Genomic DNA, 18,619 nt, shown 5'->3' on the forward strand with positions numbered 1-18,619 from the left:
TCACTAGATTGTCTGTTTTTCCTCTGGCATGTCTGATCAGCTGACTTATCTAGTGTGTCTGCCCAGGGCTGGCTCCAAGGCAAGAGCAAAGGAGGCTGGGCTTACAGTTCAATGGTCATTATCTTAGGCCTGCTGATTATCAATTCCTGCTAGGGTCGAGGGTATTGCTGTTTTATAGCCCTCCCTCCATAGCACACACCCCTTACAGTAAGACTGCTTTGACCTGTCCTTTGCTGTTCAAGAACCTTTAGTTTCCCCCTTAACCTCAACCCTCCTATGCCTGTTCTATGGAGTATCTAGACAGTACCTCCTCTTCTACCTTGATTTGATTTCGAGGATTCTCTTCAGATCTTTAGCTGGACTTCTTTCACACTGGGCTGCAACAGTACCTCTGGTTGAGGTACACTAGAGGTAACTTTCATGCTACTCACTGAGCTCATCCATGTTCCCGTGGACAAGGAGTGGAAACTGCCTCTCCTTGTAGAAAGGTAGAAAGGAACAGTCTATGAGAAGCCCTGGTGCACATTACAAGAGCCAGGAAACTGATGAAAAGCCAAGGGAAGGACTGGGAAGGGCTGGTAGAGACCTGAGCAATAAGTACTGGTGAGCCTTCCCTTGAGGACTTTGATTTGGTCCTACTCAGTTCCAAGATGGCTGCTTGGTTTAGTGCCTAACTATGGAATGGTCAGTGTTGGTTAGGGGTGGCATCATAGCACATACTCGGCCCTAGGTCTCAGCCCTAGAACTAGTGTTTCTGACTCTTCTTTGGAAGCCCAGTAGTCACCCTAGTTAGTGCCGGCATTCCACCTGTTCCCACGCAGTCTGCACCTTCTTATAGTCACTTGTGGTCTTTCTTGCTCTTTTCCAAATCATCACCTACTAAATTTGTTTCTCCTAGAAAACACCCTCTCCAAAGTTATTTCCAGTTCTCCTAGGTGACTCTGGGTTAATGCTACCTGCTATGAAATTTTATGGACGTTGCTGGATTTGACATGATATATTTTTTAAGGTGTTTGTTGTTGTTTTGTGTTTTTGTTTTTGATTTGTGAGTTTTTGTTTTTGTTTTCATTTTGAGGCAAGATCTCATGCATCCCAGGCTAATTGGAATTCGCTTTGTGGTTTAAGAATGACCTGAACATCTGATTCTTCCAAGATTGCTAAGGTGCTAAAATTACAGGTGTGCGCTGTCACTCCTGGTTTAGGCAGTGCTGAAGCCTTGTCTGAGTTAGATTAATACTTTACCAACTGAGCTAGGCCTGCAATCCCCACTGGTAAGGATTTTTGCATCTGTATTCATGAATGATACTGATCTATAAACTTTTTACAGTTCTCTTATCTGGATGCACTGCAGTTATGTACCTTAGCATACAAGCTGGGAGGTAATTCATCCTCCCTAGTTTCTTGGAGGGAGATTTTAAAAACAAATAAGCAAACAAAACAAAACAAAAAATCCTAACATTATTTCCAGGCAGTGGCACTATATACCTTTAATCCCAGCATTTAGAGGATAGAGGCAGGCAGATACCTGAGTTTGAGGCCAACCTGGTCTACTGAGTGAGCAAAGGACAGCTAAGACTATACAAGAGAAACCCTGTTCTGAAAAACCAGAAAAAAAGAAAACTAGCATCATTTCTTCTTTAAATGTTCTTTGAACCAGTGAAGCTATCTGGACAATTAATTAATTAATTAATTTTTCTTTTACATTCCTGCTGCAGTTTCCCTTCCCTCTTCTTTCCAGTCCCTCCCCACCTCCCCTCTTCCCAATCTCGCTCCCATCCATTTTCCCTTAAGAAAAGGGTGGGCCTCCCACAGATATCTACCAGCCAGGGCATATCAAATTGCAAAAAGATAGGCACCTCCTCTTTCATTAAGTCTAGACAAGGCAACCCAGTAGGAGGAAAGGGTCCCAAAAGCAGGCAACAGAGTCAGAGACAACCCCTGCTCTCACTGTTAGGAGTCCCACAGGAAGACCAAGCTCCACAACGGTAACATAAATGAAGAAGGCCTAGGTCAGTCCCATGCAGGCTCCTTGGCTGGCAGTTCAGTCTCTGTGAGCCCCTATGCACCCTGGTTAGTTGATTCTGTGGGTTTTCTTGTATCCTTTCTGGTGTGGCTCCTACAACCCTTCTTCTCCTTCCACATGATTCCCAAAGCTCTACCTAATGTTTGGCTGTGGGTCTCTACATCTGTTTCCGTCAGGTCCTGGGGGAAGCCTCTCTGATGACAATTGGGTTAGTCCCCAGTCTATGAGTATAGCAGAATCTCATTAGGAATCATTTCATTGACTTTATTATTAATATCATTATTGTTATTATTATTTCGCGAGTCATGTTTGGTTTTATCCTAGGTCACTGAGCTTTCCAGCCTCTGGCTCTTGGCCCTACAAGAAGTGTCAGACATGGGATCCCTCTTGTGGCATGGGTCTCAAGCTGGACAATCATTGGTTGACCCACTCCCACAAGTTCTGCAGCACCTTTTACCGCAGCACATTTGGCAGGAAGGACAGATTGTAGTTCAAAGGTTTTGTGGCTGGGTTGGTGTCCCAATCCTTCCACCTGGTTAAAGGAGATGGCTGGTTCAGGCTTCATGTTCCCCATTGATGGGAGTCTTAACTAGGGTCACCCCCATAGATTCCTGGAAGTTTCCATTGCTCTAGATTTATAGCTTGTCCCAGAAATGCCCCTGATTCCAGTGAACAAGTTATTTTCTATGAGAATTTTTTTTTAAATTTTGAGATCAAAATTATGTAGCCTTGGCTGGCCTCAGACTTGTAATCCCCCTGCCTTAGTTTCCAAAGTGTTGGGATCACAGGAGTGCTCCAGCACACCCAGCTGAAGGAAAGTTGTAACACTGAGTTTCCCCAAGGAAATGTTAGAATACTTTTTTCTTTTGAGTAAGTTTTGGTGATTTGCATCTTTCAAGGAATTTCTAGTTTCATTTAAACTGTCAAATTTCTTATTATAAATTGGTTCATAATTCTCTTCTGTCATCTTGCAGTGTCTGTAGGCTTTTAGTCTGGGCCTCTGTCTAGTTTGTGATATTGATGATTTGGGATCATCTTTTTTTCTCACCACTTTGCCTAGAGGATTATCAATTTTACTTATATTCTAGATGTTTTTTTCTGTTTCACTGATTTCTGTTATTAAATTTATTTCATACATTCTGCTACTTCCTGCAGATTTAATTTTTCTTCTATGGTTTTTGAAAATAGAAGCTTAGATTATTGGGGTGCGTGTGTGTGTGTGTGATGCACTCATACCACAGCACATGTGTGGTGATCAGAGGATAGTCCTCACCTTTCACTTTGTGTAAAACAGGGTCTTTTGTTCACTGCCTGAACACCTCAGATAGGAAGCTGGCTTGGCGATTCTACCACTGCCATTGCTCCATCTGCTGGGGTTGGTCTCCTATGTACCATGCAGCCTGTTGTCCTGTTCAAGGTCAGCTGAGCATTTGTTATACATAAGATCTTGTTTTCTATGTTTCTTGAATTAGGAGGATAAATCCATCTATATATGCCAAAATACATGGCAAATTGCTTTTTTTTTCTTAACACTTTTATTAAAATGTAATTTTTAAAAAATGGTCAATAGAGTCTTGCTATATAGGCAAGAACTTGAACTTGCCTCAGCCTACCAAGGGCTAGTAATGGTATGGGTCACCATCAGACTTATTGAAGTATCGTCAATACATAATAACGTGTACAACTTTATAGACTGAGCACTCACAAATAAAATAAAAGTACTCATAAAACCTTCACTAAATTCATGACAGTGCCCATAGACATCACCCACCCAAATTTCTTCACATTTTTCCTTGCCTCTTATATCCTCCTCCCTGAGCAAGAGCCATCTGCCTGCTCTCTGACATTGTATAAATGTATTTATAATGTATTGCATTTTCTGAAATTTTATATAACAGAATCATTCATTATATATTCTTTTTTTATGGCTCCTCTCAATCTGCTTAATTATTTTGAGATCCATATTGCCATGGGTCTTAGTTATGGTTTGCATTGTTATGAAGAGACACCATGACCACAGCAGCTCTTATAAAGGAAAACATTTAATTAGGGCTGGCAGGAAACATGGTGGCACACACGCAGACATGACGCTGGAGAGAGTTCTGCATCTAGATAGGTAGGCAGCAGGAAGAGAGAGCCACACTGGGCCTGGCTTGAGCATCTTAAACTTCAAAGCCCACCCCTAGTGACACACTTCCTCCAGCAAGGCCATACCTACACCAACAAGACCTCCTAATAGAACCACTCCCTGTGAGCCTATGAGGACCATTTTCATTCAAACCATCATGCCATGTCCATTCATTTCCTACTATTATTAATACTATGCCATCATATGAATGTGCCCTAATTTGTCTGTCCATCTGCTCAAGTCTTCTATTGTTTCTAGGTTTTTATATTCCAGCCAAAGCTGTTCTCAATGTTTGCATGTATGTCTTTGTAAGGACATGGATTTCCTCTTCTCTTGAGGAAATACCTAGGAATAGGATAGCTAATACAAAAGGTATATGTTTGCCATTTAAGAAAGTTTTATAGCCAGATGTTGTAGAGTCTACCTATGTTCCCAGCTCTCTGTAAGCAGAGGAAAAGGATAGTGAGCTTGAGGTCAGGACTATATATCCTGCATATTAGATGTCAGACACTGTAGTTAACATAGGGGTCTGTGGTTGAATGTAGTTCAAGTGAAAGAAAGTGTAGGCCCTGGGTTTGAGCTTGGTCATCATCAAAAAATAACAACAAACAAACAGACAAATCACAGTGACAGACCAGCCAGGTACTTTTGTGAAGCCTGAATTCTGTTAAGGAAAGCAGATAGTAAGCTATAGCAAGTGAAGGTGGTCATTCTACATGGTGAGAGGTGGCCCTGGAGTGATGGCAGTCTTGATGAACTGGTGAGAGCGGCAGGAGCAGGAGGAGACACAGACTGACAGGGAGGACAGCATTAGCATGGGCCCTGGCAGGAATGCAGACTACAAAAGTGGCCAAGACTGTCTGCCACACAGTGGGAAGCTCTGGAGCTTATATGAACCAGAGCTATCGAATCTGTGCAGCCTTCTTCAGTGTTTGCCTTGGTTCTTACTGTTCCAGTTTATCTCAAATCTCCTTAGTCTAAATGACCATGTCGAAAAGTTCATGAGGGAGTTAGAGAGGTGGTTTAGCAATCAAGAGCACTTGTTGCCCTTGAAGACCCAGGTTTAATACCCAGTGCCCACATGGTGGCTCACAACATTTCATAACTCAGGTTCCAAGGGACCATCAGGCACATGTACATGTGTCCATATACAAAGTAAAATAAATAAATACAAAAACATTTTAAAGAAGTTCACAAACAGTTTTCTCAGGGTGTGGTTGAAACCAGCATATTACAGTGCACTTAGCCTGGCACTGGCTTGTTGTTTCTTGCACAGACACTAGGCAAACCAAGACCCTGGCCTAGGCAGCATCCATGCAGTAGGAATGCCCACAGGAGGTGAGAGCCTGCTTTCAGGAGTCAGGGATGACTTCCTGATTGTTCTCAGAGCATCGGTTCAAGGAAGAAGTACCCCAAACAAAAGCTGACAAAGGGCAAAGCCACAGCATGCACAGAGCCTGGAACAAATCTGTCAGTGGTCACATATACACTAGGGTGGGTAGGCAGCAGGCTGGAGCCATCCTAGGAGGAATCACAGTGACCCTGCACTGTGTTCTTATGAGCCATGGTGGCTCTAGAAAGACAGCTAAGCCATTAAGTTTCGTGCCTTCTCTGCATCCCTCAGGAGGGATCCTAGTAGCCCAGCCAGAAGACATAAGCCATGGGAGACAACAGACAGTAAGGATCGGTGAAACCTAACACATGCTCACACAAGGCACTGCTGAATGAACTGAGATGATTCTGACCAGTCATATCCAATTGAACAAAAAAAGAAATCAAGATGGCAGGGAAGGGAAGAAGGAAATGAGAGGGTAAAACAAGAAGTGGTGGAGCTAGAACCAGTGATAAGCCAGTGCACTCAGGGAAGGCTTCTCCAGTGGTCAGGACAACTTAGAAGAGAGCCAGAAGAGTGCCAGAGAGTTAGCTCTGTAAGGAAGAAACAGACTGTTCCAGGCAAAGGGCCTGCAGTAGAGAAGTACATACATGTTCTAGGAGTGGGACATAGGCCTAGTGAGGCTGGCCGGGGAAGCATGCAGAGAGATTGCAGGTTTATCCGAAGTATGGTAGGAAACCCCTAGAGAATTTAGAGGTAGAAATTTGTCCTCAAGGAGGCTGGAGAGATAGCTTGGCAGTTAAGAGCACTGACTGGTCTTCCAGAGGACCCAGATTTGATTCCTGGCACCCACATGGCTCACAGCCATCTCTTAGCTATGCATATGGGGCACAGACATATATGCAGCACATACAAATAAAATAAATAATTTTAAAACTAAGGGGGCAGTAAAGAAAGAGAATATCCTTAGATGCAAGATTCCAGAGGAACCTCTACTGGGTAGAGAGCAGATTATTCAGAGTGGGGGAGTGCGCAGCTAGAGAGAAGCTGAGCAACTCATTAGGAACCAGTGGAGATAATGTGGGCTGCTGACATGGAGCTGGAAGGTCTGTGACAGACTTGGGAATCAGAGCTGGATATGCTGATATGCCAGACAACAAAGTGAATGAATTGTGTGGGTCCAGCAAGAGGGTGAGTCAGTGGTGACTCCTACAGTTGGCTAAAGTTCCTTGTGCTAATGGTCAGTCACTGAGGGAAGACAGGAGAGGCTCAAGGCTGGGGACAGGGTCTTCCTTTTGATGAGGGAGCTATCTAGGTGATGACCAAATTCCTAACTCCTGTTTCTCTGTGACAAATGGTGTTCAGAAGTAGTGAAATTGGACCATTTAAACAGGCAAATTAAAGAAAATTAAAAGGCTCTAGTGTGATACCCAGAAACCATCTCCTTAGGGAAGCTGCTGATGGACAGGCTGCTGCACTGGGTGTGCCAGCCTGGCTGCTGCGCACAGGGCCTACCTTTGGTGACTTTGAGTGGTAGCTGTTTGATTAGCTGGCTTTCTGGTTAGGTACACTTGATTCCAGCTTCTCTTTTCTATGTCCTTCCCCTGAAGCAGGCCCCGAATAAGATACTCTCCTCTTAGTAGATACTTTTTCCTCTTATAAGACAATTTCGGCCTAAAAGCCTTGTTAATAGAAACCAAATGTGAGCACAGGCCTTCCAGTAAATGCTAATAGATGAGATACTGCGCAGAAATGAGCAGCCCATAGTGGGAAGGGTTGCCTGATGAAGGAAGGCGGAGTCATGATTCAGCCGGGCCACATAATAAATTCTGGTTAGTATCTGCAATAAAAAACATAGCCTTTGCCTTTGGTCAGGTCTGAGTGGAGGCTGTGTGTTGACAGCTCTGTATTCCTCGGCTTCTCCAGTTCATTCACTGTCCTCTCCATCCCCCACTGTTTACCCAGGAGACACTTTGGGCTTTGTTTTGCTGAGAAGTTCCTGGAACACCACCAAGAGGTATAGGAAAGCTGAAACGAGAGTGACAAAGTTCTGCAGATGAGAATGGGCAAACACCACACAGATCTCAGATGACATAAGCTCAGAATAGGAAGTACATTGGAAGTGGACTTAACAGTCTGCTTAGCTCTCAGAATAGTTGATCAAAAGTTTGCCAACATTGGCAATGCCTAGGAGACTACAGCCAGCAAAAACCTGGTGGTTACAAGAAACAAACAAACAAACAAAAAAAAAAAAACTGAGAGCATATCTTCGCCTGCTCCATCTAGTCTTCAGTCTCCATCTGCTTCCTTTGTGTAATTTGCAGCTAAGAAGGAAGAATCTAGAGATCAGAATTGGGAGGGAAGCATGGTCACTAGCTCCTCTGGGTTCTTTGAATCAGTTAATGGAAGTGACACATCTGTATACCTGTATAGACTCTCTCTAGCCCCACCTCTATCCTAACTGTTGGCAGGAAAGGAGTGGGAAAGCACATGGCCTGCTGGGAGGTGGATCTCCTGCTATGTATGCTGTATATAAGGGTTTCTTTGGAAATTGTCTCAAGACACTTTGGACCTAAGCAAATAGGACAAAATATTACTCCAGAGGTTCATTTCAGAAAGAGGGGATGCCCAGCAAAGAAGCTGTGGTTCATTTGCCACAGAGCCTGCCTTTCTGTAACTGAAAACCATGGTATATGTGTGGGTCATATCTGTGTGCTCTCTGAGATTTTACATGTTCCTGTCATGTGTGGCATTGACAAAACAGTGAAAGGGAAGAAGAATGGCTTTGGGTCATGTTTCAGAAGGGATGCAGCCCATTGTGGCTGGAGCATGAAGCTAGTGATATCGTGTCCTCAGTCAGGAAGAACAGTGATACATCCGAGGTGGGTCCCCTCCTCTGTTAACTCTTGGTGGAAACCCCTCCCAGATATCTCCATATCCGTGTCCCCTGTGTAATTCCAAATCTAGTCAAGTGGACTGTGAAGGTGAACCATCATGGACCTTATTTCTTCAGCATGGTCATGTCGTCATTTGTTTCAGTTGGGTAGCTAAAAAACACAAATCAAATGCTTCTCCATACACTGGCTTCCAAAGAATGTTGGTAGTGATGATGCATTGCTTGTCACAGAAAACAAAATGGAATCCAGGCCTTCTGTCTCCTGGCCTGTGGTTGAGTTGTCCTCACCTAACCAACTGCTTAGGATCTTGTTTCTGACAGCTGCTTCTATGGTAACTTTCTTTTGTTTAGTTTTCATTTTGTAGCATTTTGTCGTTTGTTGTTTCTTTGGTTGTTTTGGTTCGGTTTGGCTTGGGTTTGGTTTATTTTGTTTGTAGTGGGCCAGAACTGATTGCAATTAATTAAATGATTGATTGATTGATGTCTGGTGAGTTGACTCAGAAAGTTGAGGTACTTACTACCAAGATCCATAACCTGTGTTTGATACTCGGGACCACCATAGTGGAGGGAGAGAGCCAACTTTCATAGGTTGTCCTCTGACCACCACACCTATGCCCTATAAATGAATATAATTTATAATTTTAAATAATCAAATGAGTTAATTCATTGAGTGTGGTGGACATATCTTTAATCCCTACCATGCCTCAGATGGTAGATCGAGGGCAGCCTGAGCTACATAGAGTTGTAGCTTAGTCTGAGGCTATATGTGAGACCCTTTTCAAAAACGAAAAAAAAGTTAACCTCATTAAGATCTAATCCAGTGGCCTTTGTGTTGAGAGCACACATGTTTTGGGCAGGTGGAAGAAAGAACTGACAAGCAGGGATCTTGTAGTATATGGCAGAGATTCCGAAGATGGAGTTTACACTGGGCTTTTTCTACTTCTCTGTGCCTTGGACAGGCTTCTTCTTTGAGCTTATGTTATGAAGACTTACTTTTCTATTCATTTATCTTTCCTGTGCTGGGGGTGAAGCCAGGACCTTGCAGGTACTAGGAAAAGTCTTTACAACAGGTTCATACCATTTCTCCAGAAAACACCATCTTTGCCTGTAGAACTTGAGCTTTTGGTTGGTTGGTTGGTTGGTTGGTTGGTTGGTTGGTTGGTTGGTTGGAGTCAGGTCTTGATGCATAATGAGACCCTCTTGAGAAACACTTGATTGACATTTCTAACTTTTTTCAGGGTGATGGTAGTGTGTGATATTTTGTATTGTTGCATACACCTTGAGAACTGGGGCCAGAGTAGAGAGGTTCATGGGAACAGGTCTTAGAGGCTGCAGGAGAAGCAACAAGGCACCTGACTCAGAAGGAACTTACTGGAAAGAATCAAGATCTTAAAAGAGGTTTTAGTGTTGCATGGAGTGGAACCTGTTCTGCCGTGTCTTCCTGAAACCTGTGCAATGCACCCAGAGCTGGAAAGAAAGCCAGGCATAGAGTTTACTTTGAGTGGCCTGGGGGATGGAGGCTACCCAGAGCACAGTGAAGCACAGTGATGTCTGCTACTTCTTCCCGCCCCACTGCCTTCCCACCAGACTGTTGAGGGTTCCCAGTTGAGCCCACCTTCAAGAGTATTACCAGAAGAATACCTTCTTTGTGCCTCCTGCAGTGTGGATTTTCTTCTAATCCTTTTGTTTTCTTAGTCTCCCCTTTTGCAGCACATACCAGATAGAAGCATATTAGTCAGGATGCAAGTACAGATCCCCATCTGTACACAGAAAGAGTTAGCAGTGACTGAGTACCCAGTGACTGCCTTCCCAGGAGGGTACTATATTTGCAGCCCTGTCACAGGTCATGAGACCAGAGTTCTAAGGGTTGCATCATCAAGACAAAACTACTCCTGCTTCTCACCCTCTGCAGCCAGTGAGACAGCCAGCTCAAATGCACCCAGGATTTTTGGAGGTGGTGACTGTTGCTAAGCCCTGAAATGTACACCATTAATGCAGCTTTCATAGCTCCCTAACTGGATCTCAGCCACCTTTGGAGTCATCTAAAACCTTTATGTCTTCACCAAAGGCAGGGGAGTCGACCTGCAGGGTGGCCCCGAATGAGGGGTTCAGGGCTCTGGGACCCTCCTCTGGCATATAGCCAAGAAAGAACAAAATGACCTCAGAGGGGTTTCTTCCTATTTCCAGAAGATTTTGCCACAAATTTCTGCATTTTCCAGAAAGTCTAAGGAAGGCTAGAGCAATCCTAGAAAAGAAGCACAGGGCCTCCCTATGAAAACTCAAGCCCTGCCTCCAACTTACCTACATTTGCTGTCCTGGAGCTCATCCATTGGGTTAGGCTGTCTGGGCAGTGAGCCAGAATCTCCCCAGTGCTAGAATTACAGTCAGTGTTAGCCACATACTGTGCATGGCTTCTGGGGGTTGAACTCAGACCCTGATGCTTGTGCAGTAAGCACTTTACCAGCAGAGCCAGTCTGCTCCCTTAGAAAAGGTACATTCTGATATGTCTGTGCATGGTCAGTGTATACAAGAAACAGATAGAAGCTAAACCAAGGCAGTGACCAGGCCTGACTTCACTGAGAAAGGGACACGGTGGCTGGCATTGAGGATCCCCCTCCAAAGAGTCTCCAGGAAGAAGACTCCCACTGAGAAGTTTTGCCGGTGGCCATTTTCTTCTTTCTTTATTTCAGGCATGAAACCTGAAAAACTAGAACGAATCCAGCTTCCAGTGCCAAGTGCAGCTGAGAAAACCACCTACAACCATCTGCTGGCTGAGAGACTCATCAGGATCATGAACAACGCTGCCCAAGCAGGTACCCCTATCTTGGGGGTGTTAGAGGGAACAGATCACTAGCCAGGAACCATGAGCCCTTTGTTTGAAATCTGGCCTTTGTGTGGTGCTGGAGAATTCTCAGCCTTCCCTCCACCCCTAGCCCCCCAACACCTGCCTTCTGTTGGAAGCAGGATTTCTGGGAGGGGGGTGTGTCCTCACCCTTAGTTGTAGCCATGTCTCTCTTTTCTCCCTCTGCACCATCCTTTCTTTTGCTGTTTGTGTCATGGCTGGGACCCACCTCTCTGGGAAGTCAAAGGCCATAATGTGGGAATGAACAAGGCTGAGAATCTGAGCGAGGGCAACAGATTTGAAAGTTTGGGTGAGGTTACACTCTTGTGCCCAGTGTCTCCAGTGTTTGACCCAGCACCTGTCTGCAGCCAGCTGCTAAGGCAATGATAGCAGGGAAATGACGCTGTGGCCATAGAAGGCTTTCCCAGCTGGGGTGATTTTTACTCCAGAAGACGTGTGGCAATGACTAGAGACATTTTGAGCTCAATAACAAAGAATGTCCCTGGCCTGTAGTGGGTAAAGATCTAGGACACTTGATAAACATCTCGGGTTGCACAGAACCTCTGCAGCACAGAGTTACCTGGCATGGCATATCAACAGTTGCATAGCAAGTTCTCTGCAGAGATAGGAGAAAGATTACTGAAAATGACGAAATGCTTGGGAGACAATGTGGCTGCCTGCTAGCCCACCTTGGAGAAGTATGGTCAGAGCAGCCTAGTGTGGTAAGCCTGACCAGGTCAACCAGAGTTGGTCAAGTGGCAAGTAGAGCAGCATGTGGCTATGGAAGCAGATGGGAGAGAAACCTGGAAAGCCAGGTCAGTGGCCTCAGGGTGACAGCAGGTATCATAACAGTTTTTCACAGGGTAGATGCCTTCTAGTTGCATCCTACACACCAGCCAGGAGACACAGCTCATGCTTTTCAAAGTCATAGATGCTCTAGACTGTGGAGAATGGGGGTCTTGGGTTCAGAGAAGAGGTCAGGACAAGACCAGCACTGGGGACCCCATGCATGGTCTGTCAAGGCTTAGAGGAAGAGACAGGGGTATCACTGATTGAGCACTTGAGACACTGCTTTATACCTAGAGGTGGCAAAGAAGAGACAGCCTGGGACCCTGAGTCAGGAGAAAAGGGACACAAGGTGTGTGTGACTCAAAACTTTGGGTATTCATTGGGGTCAGTTGCTGAGAACTTCATTTAAAGGAGGTAGAACCATTTCCTGGGGCTAGAATCAGGGGCAAGCTTTGTGGAGGGTGCCATGGGAGCCACATGGGTCAGGGCATTGAGCCAGCTGTGCTGTGGTCTTTGGCTGGAACTTGTTGGACAGCAGAGAGGGTAAAACTGCTCTGAATAGACACATAGACCTCAGAGTGGAGAGGGGATAGAAGATCTGGGGTTGGGTCTGCAGCCGTGAACAGGGACCAACCTTTCCTGGGCTTTTATCATGCTAAGCAGACCTGCTTTGCATGTATATAGATGTGGCATTTGTATGAACAAATTTTTCTTCTCATCTGTGTCAACCTCACCTACAGAGCTTTAGCAAAAGGGTGTGTCTCTGGGGTGTCCCTGCTTGGGACCCAGTGTCTTAGACCCCAGGGACAAGGCTCAAAGACTCTCTGTTCCTTCATTTTCCTTCTATACCTCCACCTTTCTTTAGATATAAAGTGCAAAGACCTATGGGACAATTTGCTTAACAGTAGTTAGCCTTAGGTTGGGCAATGGGTGTCTTCCCTAGGAGGAAGGAGATGGCTTTCAGTAGCAAGAAGTTACCTTTCCAACCCAGAAAGTAGCATAGAGTCCCATAAAATATTGAGATGGTGGCTTCAAATGTGCCTGAAGCCAGTGCACTCCATCCCCCACCCCACCCTAACAGATTTTACATCAGCCATTGTGTTTGTGTTTGCTTGTCTGTCAGTTTCTGCTTATATAGTTTAAGCTAGTCTGGGTTGGGTTTCTGTTAACTGTGAACAAATTGTGATGAGCTTCATGCTGTGCTAGCCAGCACCCAGACCTGGAGCCTGGTCCTATGTAAAACCACCAGGAGGAAATCTCTACAGGAACCCAGTGTGCTCAGCCATGTTGGAGGGGGAGTTTGGAGCCCTTTTCTGGACACCTGCCAAAGACTGCAAGGGTTGGGAGGTAGCTAATGCTGGTTATCATACCCATTCAGTCAGGCCCACAGTTGTTCCTGTTTTTGCCACACCGCAGCACATGGAGAGTCTGTGCCCAGAATTTCTGGAACACATTAGAATTGAGCCCCACTGGCTCTGCTGGGCCCCTTTGTCTGTTGTTGTCACCTGACCCCTGTGAACAGGGGTGGCACCTAGAGCACACAAGCTAAGGTGGTAATTGAGAAAGTAGAATAAAAGGAGGGGAACATGACTAGTTCTGAAGTGTGGAGAAGATTTGCAGTGTAGCTATAAGGGAGAAAGCAGGCAGAGGGAAGAGTCCAGGCTGAACATGGCTGGCCAACTAAATTTGACCATGAGAAGAGAGACAGGGACCAAGAGCAGTGGCCTGGGCTAAGAGACTAGTGTAGCCAAAATGGCTTAGTTATATAGGGAGCAGGCTAGGGGAAGGGAAATGGAAATCCAGTCCCTGGGAGGGAGAAGTTTAGGGTAGGGGATGGGGTGAGAAGTGCTGAGTGACAATTATCCTGAATTTGAAACCTAACAGGTGATATGCTCATTCTAAAAGGGAGAGAAGGCCCAACTCTACTAAGTCACATGACCCACAGTGGGCTGCTGGTTCTATACCCATACCTTCAAGAGGGAAACATGATGGACAGGCACAGCTGTGGCACAGCCTCCCACCCTCTCCCACCTTCCCTTGCTCACCTGATAAGGCGACTTCAGGACAGATGTGGACTAAAAGGCTTAACAGGGGGATTGACTTGTATAGCTCCCCCTACCCCCCACCTCCAACAGGAAAGGCCTTGGGCAAGACTGTCAGGTGATGATTAACCTCAAATAAGGAGAATAAGAGCCTTGTGTTTGGGGTGGGCACTGGGCTGTGGGGGTACTGGGCTGACCCTGGTGTACTCTGCAGATGGCAGGATCCGGTTGGCCACACTGGAGCTGAGCTGCCTGCTCCTGAAGCAGCAAGTACTGACCAGCTCTGGCTGTGTCATCAAGGATGTGCACCTGGCCTGTCTGGAGGTGAGACTGTGTTTCCCTTCCCTTCCCTTCCCTTCCCTCCCCTCCCCTCCCCTCCCCTCCCCTCCCCTCCCCTCCCCTCCCCTCCCCTCCCCTTCCCTTCTTCCTTCCCTCCCCTCCCCTTCTTTCTTCCCTTCCCTTTTTCCTTCCCAGGCTATCCCTCAGCTGAAGAGGTCAATTAGGAGGCTACTGGCACTGCCTTTTCCATGACACCCCTTCATAGCTCAAAAGAAGCTGCACCTGAGACATGTACCCCCAAGGCCCACATGTCCAGAGGTGCCTCCCACCATCCAGACCCCTGGAAAAATCCCACATTCTTGCATTGTAGTGGCATCTTTAGAAATAATCTGCTTCTAGATTAGCCCCGGCAGCTTTTAAATGTTCCGTTTGTGTGCCAAAGCTTTTATACATGTAGAAACATTTATCTACCCTCCCCCCTATGTGTGTGTATGTGTGTGTATGCTAAGATACACATTATCAGGTTCTCGGTGTCTTTTATTATTTTTTGTTCCCCTTCATGATTTTTAGAAAATGTAGAAAGTGCAGAGGTGAAAAGGAACAACTGAGGGTTGACCCTTGGTTGTATCTGTTTATGGTCCACTCCCACACATATATACACACTCTAGTGAAATAATTTTGTGTTTTTTAAAGTGAAGATATAATAACTGTCCTGAATAACTTATTCCCCTGCTTAATTGAGTCACCCACCATTTCCCTTCAGATCTATTTCCCTAACACCTTCCTTATTTTTCAACAGGGTGCAAGAGAAGAGAGTGTCCACCTTGTACGGCATTTCTATAAGGTACTTGGCAGCACAGATGGATAGTAACATGGGATATCTGTCTCTCGTGGAGTATAGGGTGGTGGGATCTAGTCCCATACAAAAACGTCCTGGTGTATGGAGGGGTATATGTGCACATATGTAAGTATGTGCATTCTATGATATGCATAGAGAGGTTAGAGAAGAACTTTGAGGCGTTGGTATACTCCTTTCAATGTGAAATACGAGGATCAAACTTGGGTCATCAGAATTACCTGCTGAGTCGTTTTGTCAGCCCCTTGGCTACTTTTTATACTTGTGACTACTAGGCGCTAGTGCTCAATCCCACAGTCTCCAGGGCTGTGGCCTCAGAACTTTACATGCTTTCCTACAAGAACCATAAAATTCCTGAGGACTTACTGCTAGTTCATGGCAATTTGTTTATCAGTTACTCATAAATTTTCTGTAGTTTATGGAATTATATGTGTGACAAAGTCATAGATTCATGAGTCATGTAGCCTAAAATCATGAATCCCCCATGATTTTATCGGTTATATACGTGTGTAATGTCTGTAAACATGCATGCCAAGAACCCTCGTGCAGGCATTTGAAGAACTGTCTTGAGTTTACTGAGATGACCTTCAGGATCTGAGTGAGGGTTTAAGACCTGTATCTTCAGGTTCCAGGTGATTACTGTAAGAGATCCAGTTTTAACATTTCATGGCTTTTGTTTGCCTCTGACCTTAACATCTGTTTTAGTATAGTTGGGCTGCTATGAGAAAATGCTATCAGCAGCAGTCTTTCCAGAGACTGGGAAGTCCAAGATTAAGGCAGATTTGATGTTTCATGAGGGGCCTCTCTCATTCCATGTCCTCACACAGTGATTGAGTTTGTGGTGACTCAGAGCTGTAGTGGATCCATCACATGGATTCATCCTAGTGATCTCAGTTTTTGCTTTCTGCAGGTCCTCCTGGCCCTGGTTCCCCTGAACAAAGCTCAGACAGCTCCTGTTGTGGGGAGGTGGAAGTACTGTCCTTGCTGAAACTGCTGGTGCTGGGTGCTACCTGCCACCATTGCTGTCAGTTTTAGTGGAGCTAAAGCCCAATCTTGTAATCTAGAACTCTACCTTGCCAGGTCCAGGTGACCTGCTCCAGCTGCAGTTGTGGACACGCCCAGACAAAGGGGCATCACTGTGGGCCACCACACCCTAGAAAGGAAATCCCAGTTGCCCTTTAGACAGCCATACTTGGCCTTTGAGCAAGAACGTTCCCCTCAAGTCAGCCCAGAAGTCAGCCTGGACCTCTTTCCATTATAACTGCTGGAAATCTATCTGTCCCTTGAAAGCTTTGATGTTGTAAACATAGAAAGGCACAGAGTAGCCATTTTCCAGAAGCTGCCTCCTGGTCACAGGCAGAAGGAAAGCTGTGTTTGCATTTTATTTCAGCCCAGAGAGACAGGATGGTTCTGACTCTATTCATGACACAGGGCAATGGCAGCACTGACAGCTCCCAAGCCCCAGCTGAGAGGCAGGCTCTAGAGCTGTGCATTTTCTGTGCATTATTTTGCCTTTACAATGAGTGGCCTAGCCTGATACACATTGGCTCCAGCCTGATCTTCTCTGCCACACATCTTTTGCCATCCCATTCTTACAGTGATTCAGGTGGTGCTGTATTGTGCCCAAGGTGGAATCCTGTGCAGTTATTGCCCCTAGCAACCAAACCTCAAGACTTTCCTCAAAAACAAATGGAGCTAGCCATATTTAATCTTAGTACTAAGTGTTGGTAGTTGTGCCCTCCCTGCCCAGGTATGGGCCTCACATGTTTAACATGGTGACTTAACCAGTATTGCCCACTTTTTCAATGACTTTGGAGGAGTAAATCATGTTAAGCACTCACATTGTTAACCTTGTCTACGTTTTAATTATGTGTTATGTTATTTGTTGTTTTGCTGTTCTGACAGAAGAAGTGCTAGCTCAGTGTACTTTCAAAAAGGAGGAAAATGTTTAGCAGTGCCATTTGATATTTGGCCTTTTGTCTGTACATGTGTGTTCACATTCACATTTGTGTTTTGCTTTCTGGTGACTTGTAAGGACTTGTAATGAAAAACAGATGGCCTCCAAAGCCAAGAGCAACATTTATAAGGCTGTGTTTATGGCAGCAGGAGTAAGCCTCTCTTCAGTCCTTCCTTTCTTTGCAGGGAGAAGAGATTTTTTTGGACATGTTTGAAGATGAGTACAGGAGCATGACAGTAAGTACGGGGCCAGAACATATGGAGGCTAGCACATTCCTTCATGCCTGTCAAATCTGCAGAGGGCTCTGTCTCATCTGGGGCTTTCTGTGGCAAAGATTGTAAGGGAGGTGAATTCGATTGCCACCACTGAAACTTCAGATTATATTCATTCCTGTGCCCCTGAAGTGTTTATTGCTCCCTAACTGTAGCCCTTGGGCAGGATTCTTAATTCTGAACCTGGCTGTCTGTCATCTGTGCAGTGGGGCCTGTACCTCTGAGTTGCCCCAGGCAGAAGTGAAATACCCAGCAGCAAGCTTCATGTTGGATCATTGTGGAAAAGTACATATGTCCACTTCTCCCCTGCTTCCTAGGGTTTTTTTTTTTTTTGCTTGTTTTACTCCAGTGTTTATGGTATGTCCTGAATAATGTTTAACATTCTCCAGAAATAATAAAGTGACACACCCTAGGCCCTGCAGCTGACATTAGTCCTCAGCTGGGCCTTAGGAAACCGGCCTCTTGCCAGCGGAGATGGGACAGACCTTAATCCTGCTCCAGTGCTGCACAAAGTGATGGCACTGTGTCTGTAAGGTAGTCAGAGTCACTGGGTATCAGTAAAGAGAGGGGTCCCTTATTGAGGACTGACTGGGTGCTAGAAAAGAACATGTTGTATATATTGAGTCTGACACAAAACACAGTTCTCACCTTACAAATGTAAGTGACTATACCCCACATGTTTTGTCAAAGGATTGGTTTCATGTAGTCACAGAACAAAATAAAATCATAAATATAGGCATTTTTCAAATGCATCCTTGGGAACATCAGGTGGCAGGTTACAGCAAAGTTGGGGAAGTCTCTCTCATAGGTCTCAGGTATTGCCTAATGACATTCTTAACTCTGAAGTGGGCAGAAGCTGGTGCTATGTGAGATGAACACAGTCCAAAAAGTTAAACCTGAAAGTTACAAAACGTGTGCTTAGACAGAGGTGAGTAAGGAATGGCCACCAAGGAAGCTAAAGACAGAGGATGACAGTTTGGCTTCAAACCTGCAACATTCCAGTTCTCCCCAACCAAGATGTCCTAGCCAATCTGCTTTGTAGAATCTTCAACATAAGAATTGCTGTTTTGTTTTTGTTTTTGTTTTCCTGTCCTGGGAACTTTAATCCACAGTCTTTGCCTATGGAAGAATCATTGCCATTGTCTCCTTTGTGCAAATGAGGAAAATGGGAATCAGGGACTCTGAGTAATGACCTTAAGTCT

At 45.2% G+C, this 18,619-nt stretch overlaps 1 protein-coding gene across 8 annotated transcripts in view; it reads left to right on the top strand.

Moving 5' to 3' along the window:
- The window catches only part of Clec16a (C-type lectin domain containing 16A), a 202,317-nt gene that overhangs the window by 70,934 nt on the left and 112,764 nt on the right, over positions 1-18,619 (top strand). For all 8 annotated transcript variants that reach the window (XR_009584537.1, XM_060364180.1, XM_060364181.1 and 5 more), the window contains 4 exons: positions 11,071-11,193; positions 14,268-14,377; positions 15,132-15,176; positions 17,331-17,381. Coding sequence is in view for 7 of the 8 variants with exons in the window: in XM_060364180.1 (XP_060220163.1) it covers positions 11,071-11,193; positions 14,268-14,377; positions 15,132-15,176; positions 17,331-17,381 (329 nt within the window). In the remaining variant the exon portion in view is untranslated. The remainder of the gene's footprint in view (positions 1-11,070; positions 11,194-14,267; positions 14,378-15,131; positions 15,177-17,330; positions 17,382-18,619) is intronic.

This window comes from Meriones unguiculatus, chromosome 11 (genome assembly GCF_030254825.1).
Source record: "Meriones unguiculatus strain TT.TT164.6M chromosome 11, Bangor_MerUng_6.1, whole genome shotgun sequence".
NCBI lineage: Eukaryota > Metazoa > Chordata > Mammalia > Rodentia > Muridae > Meriones > Meriones unguiculatus.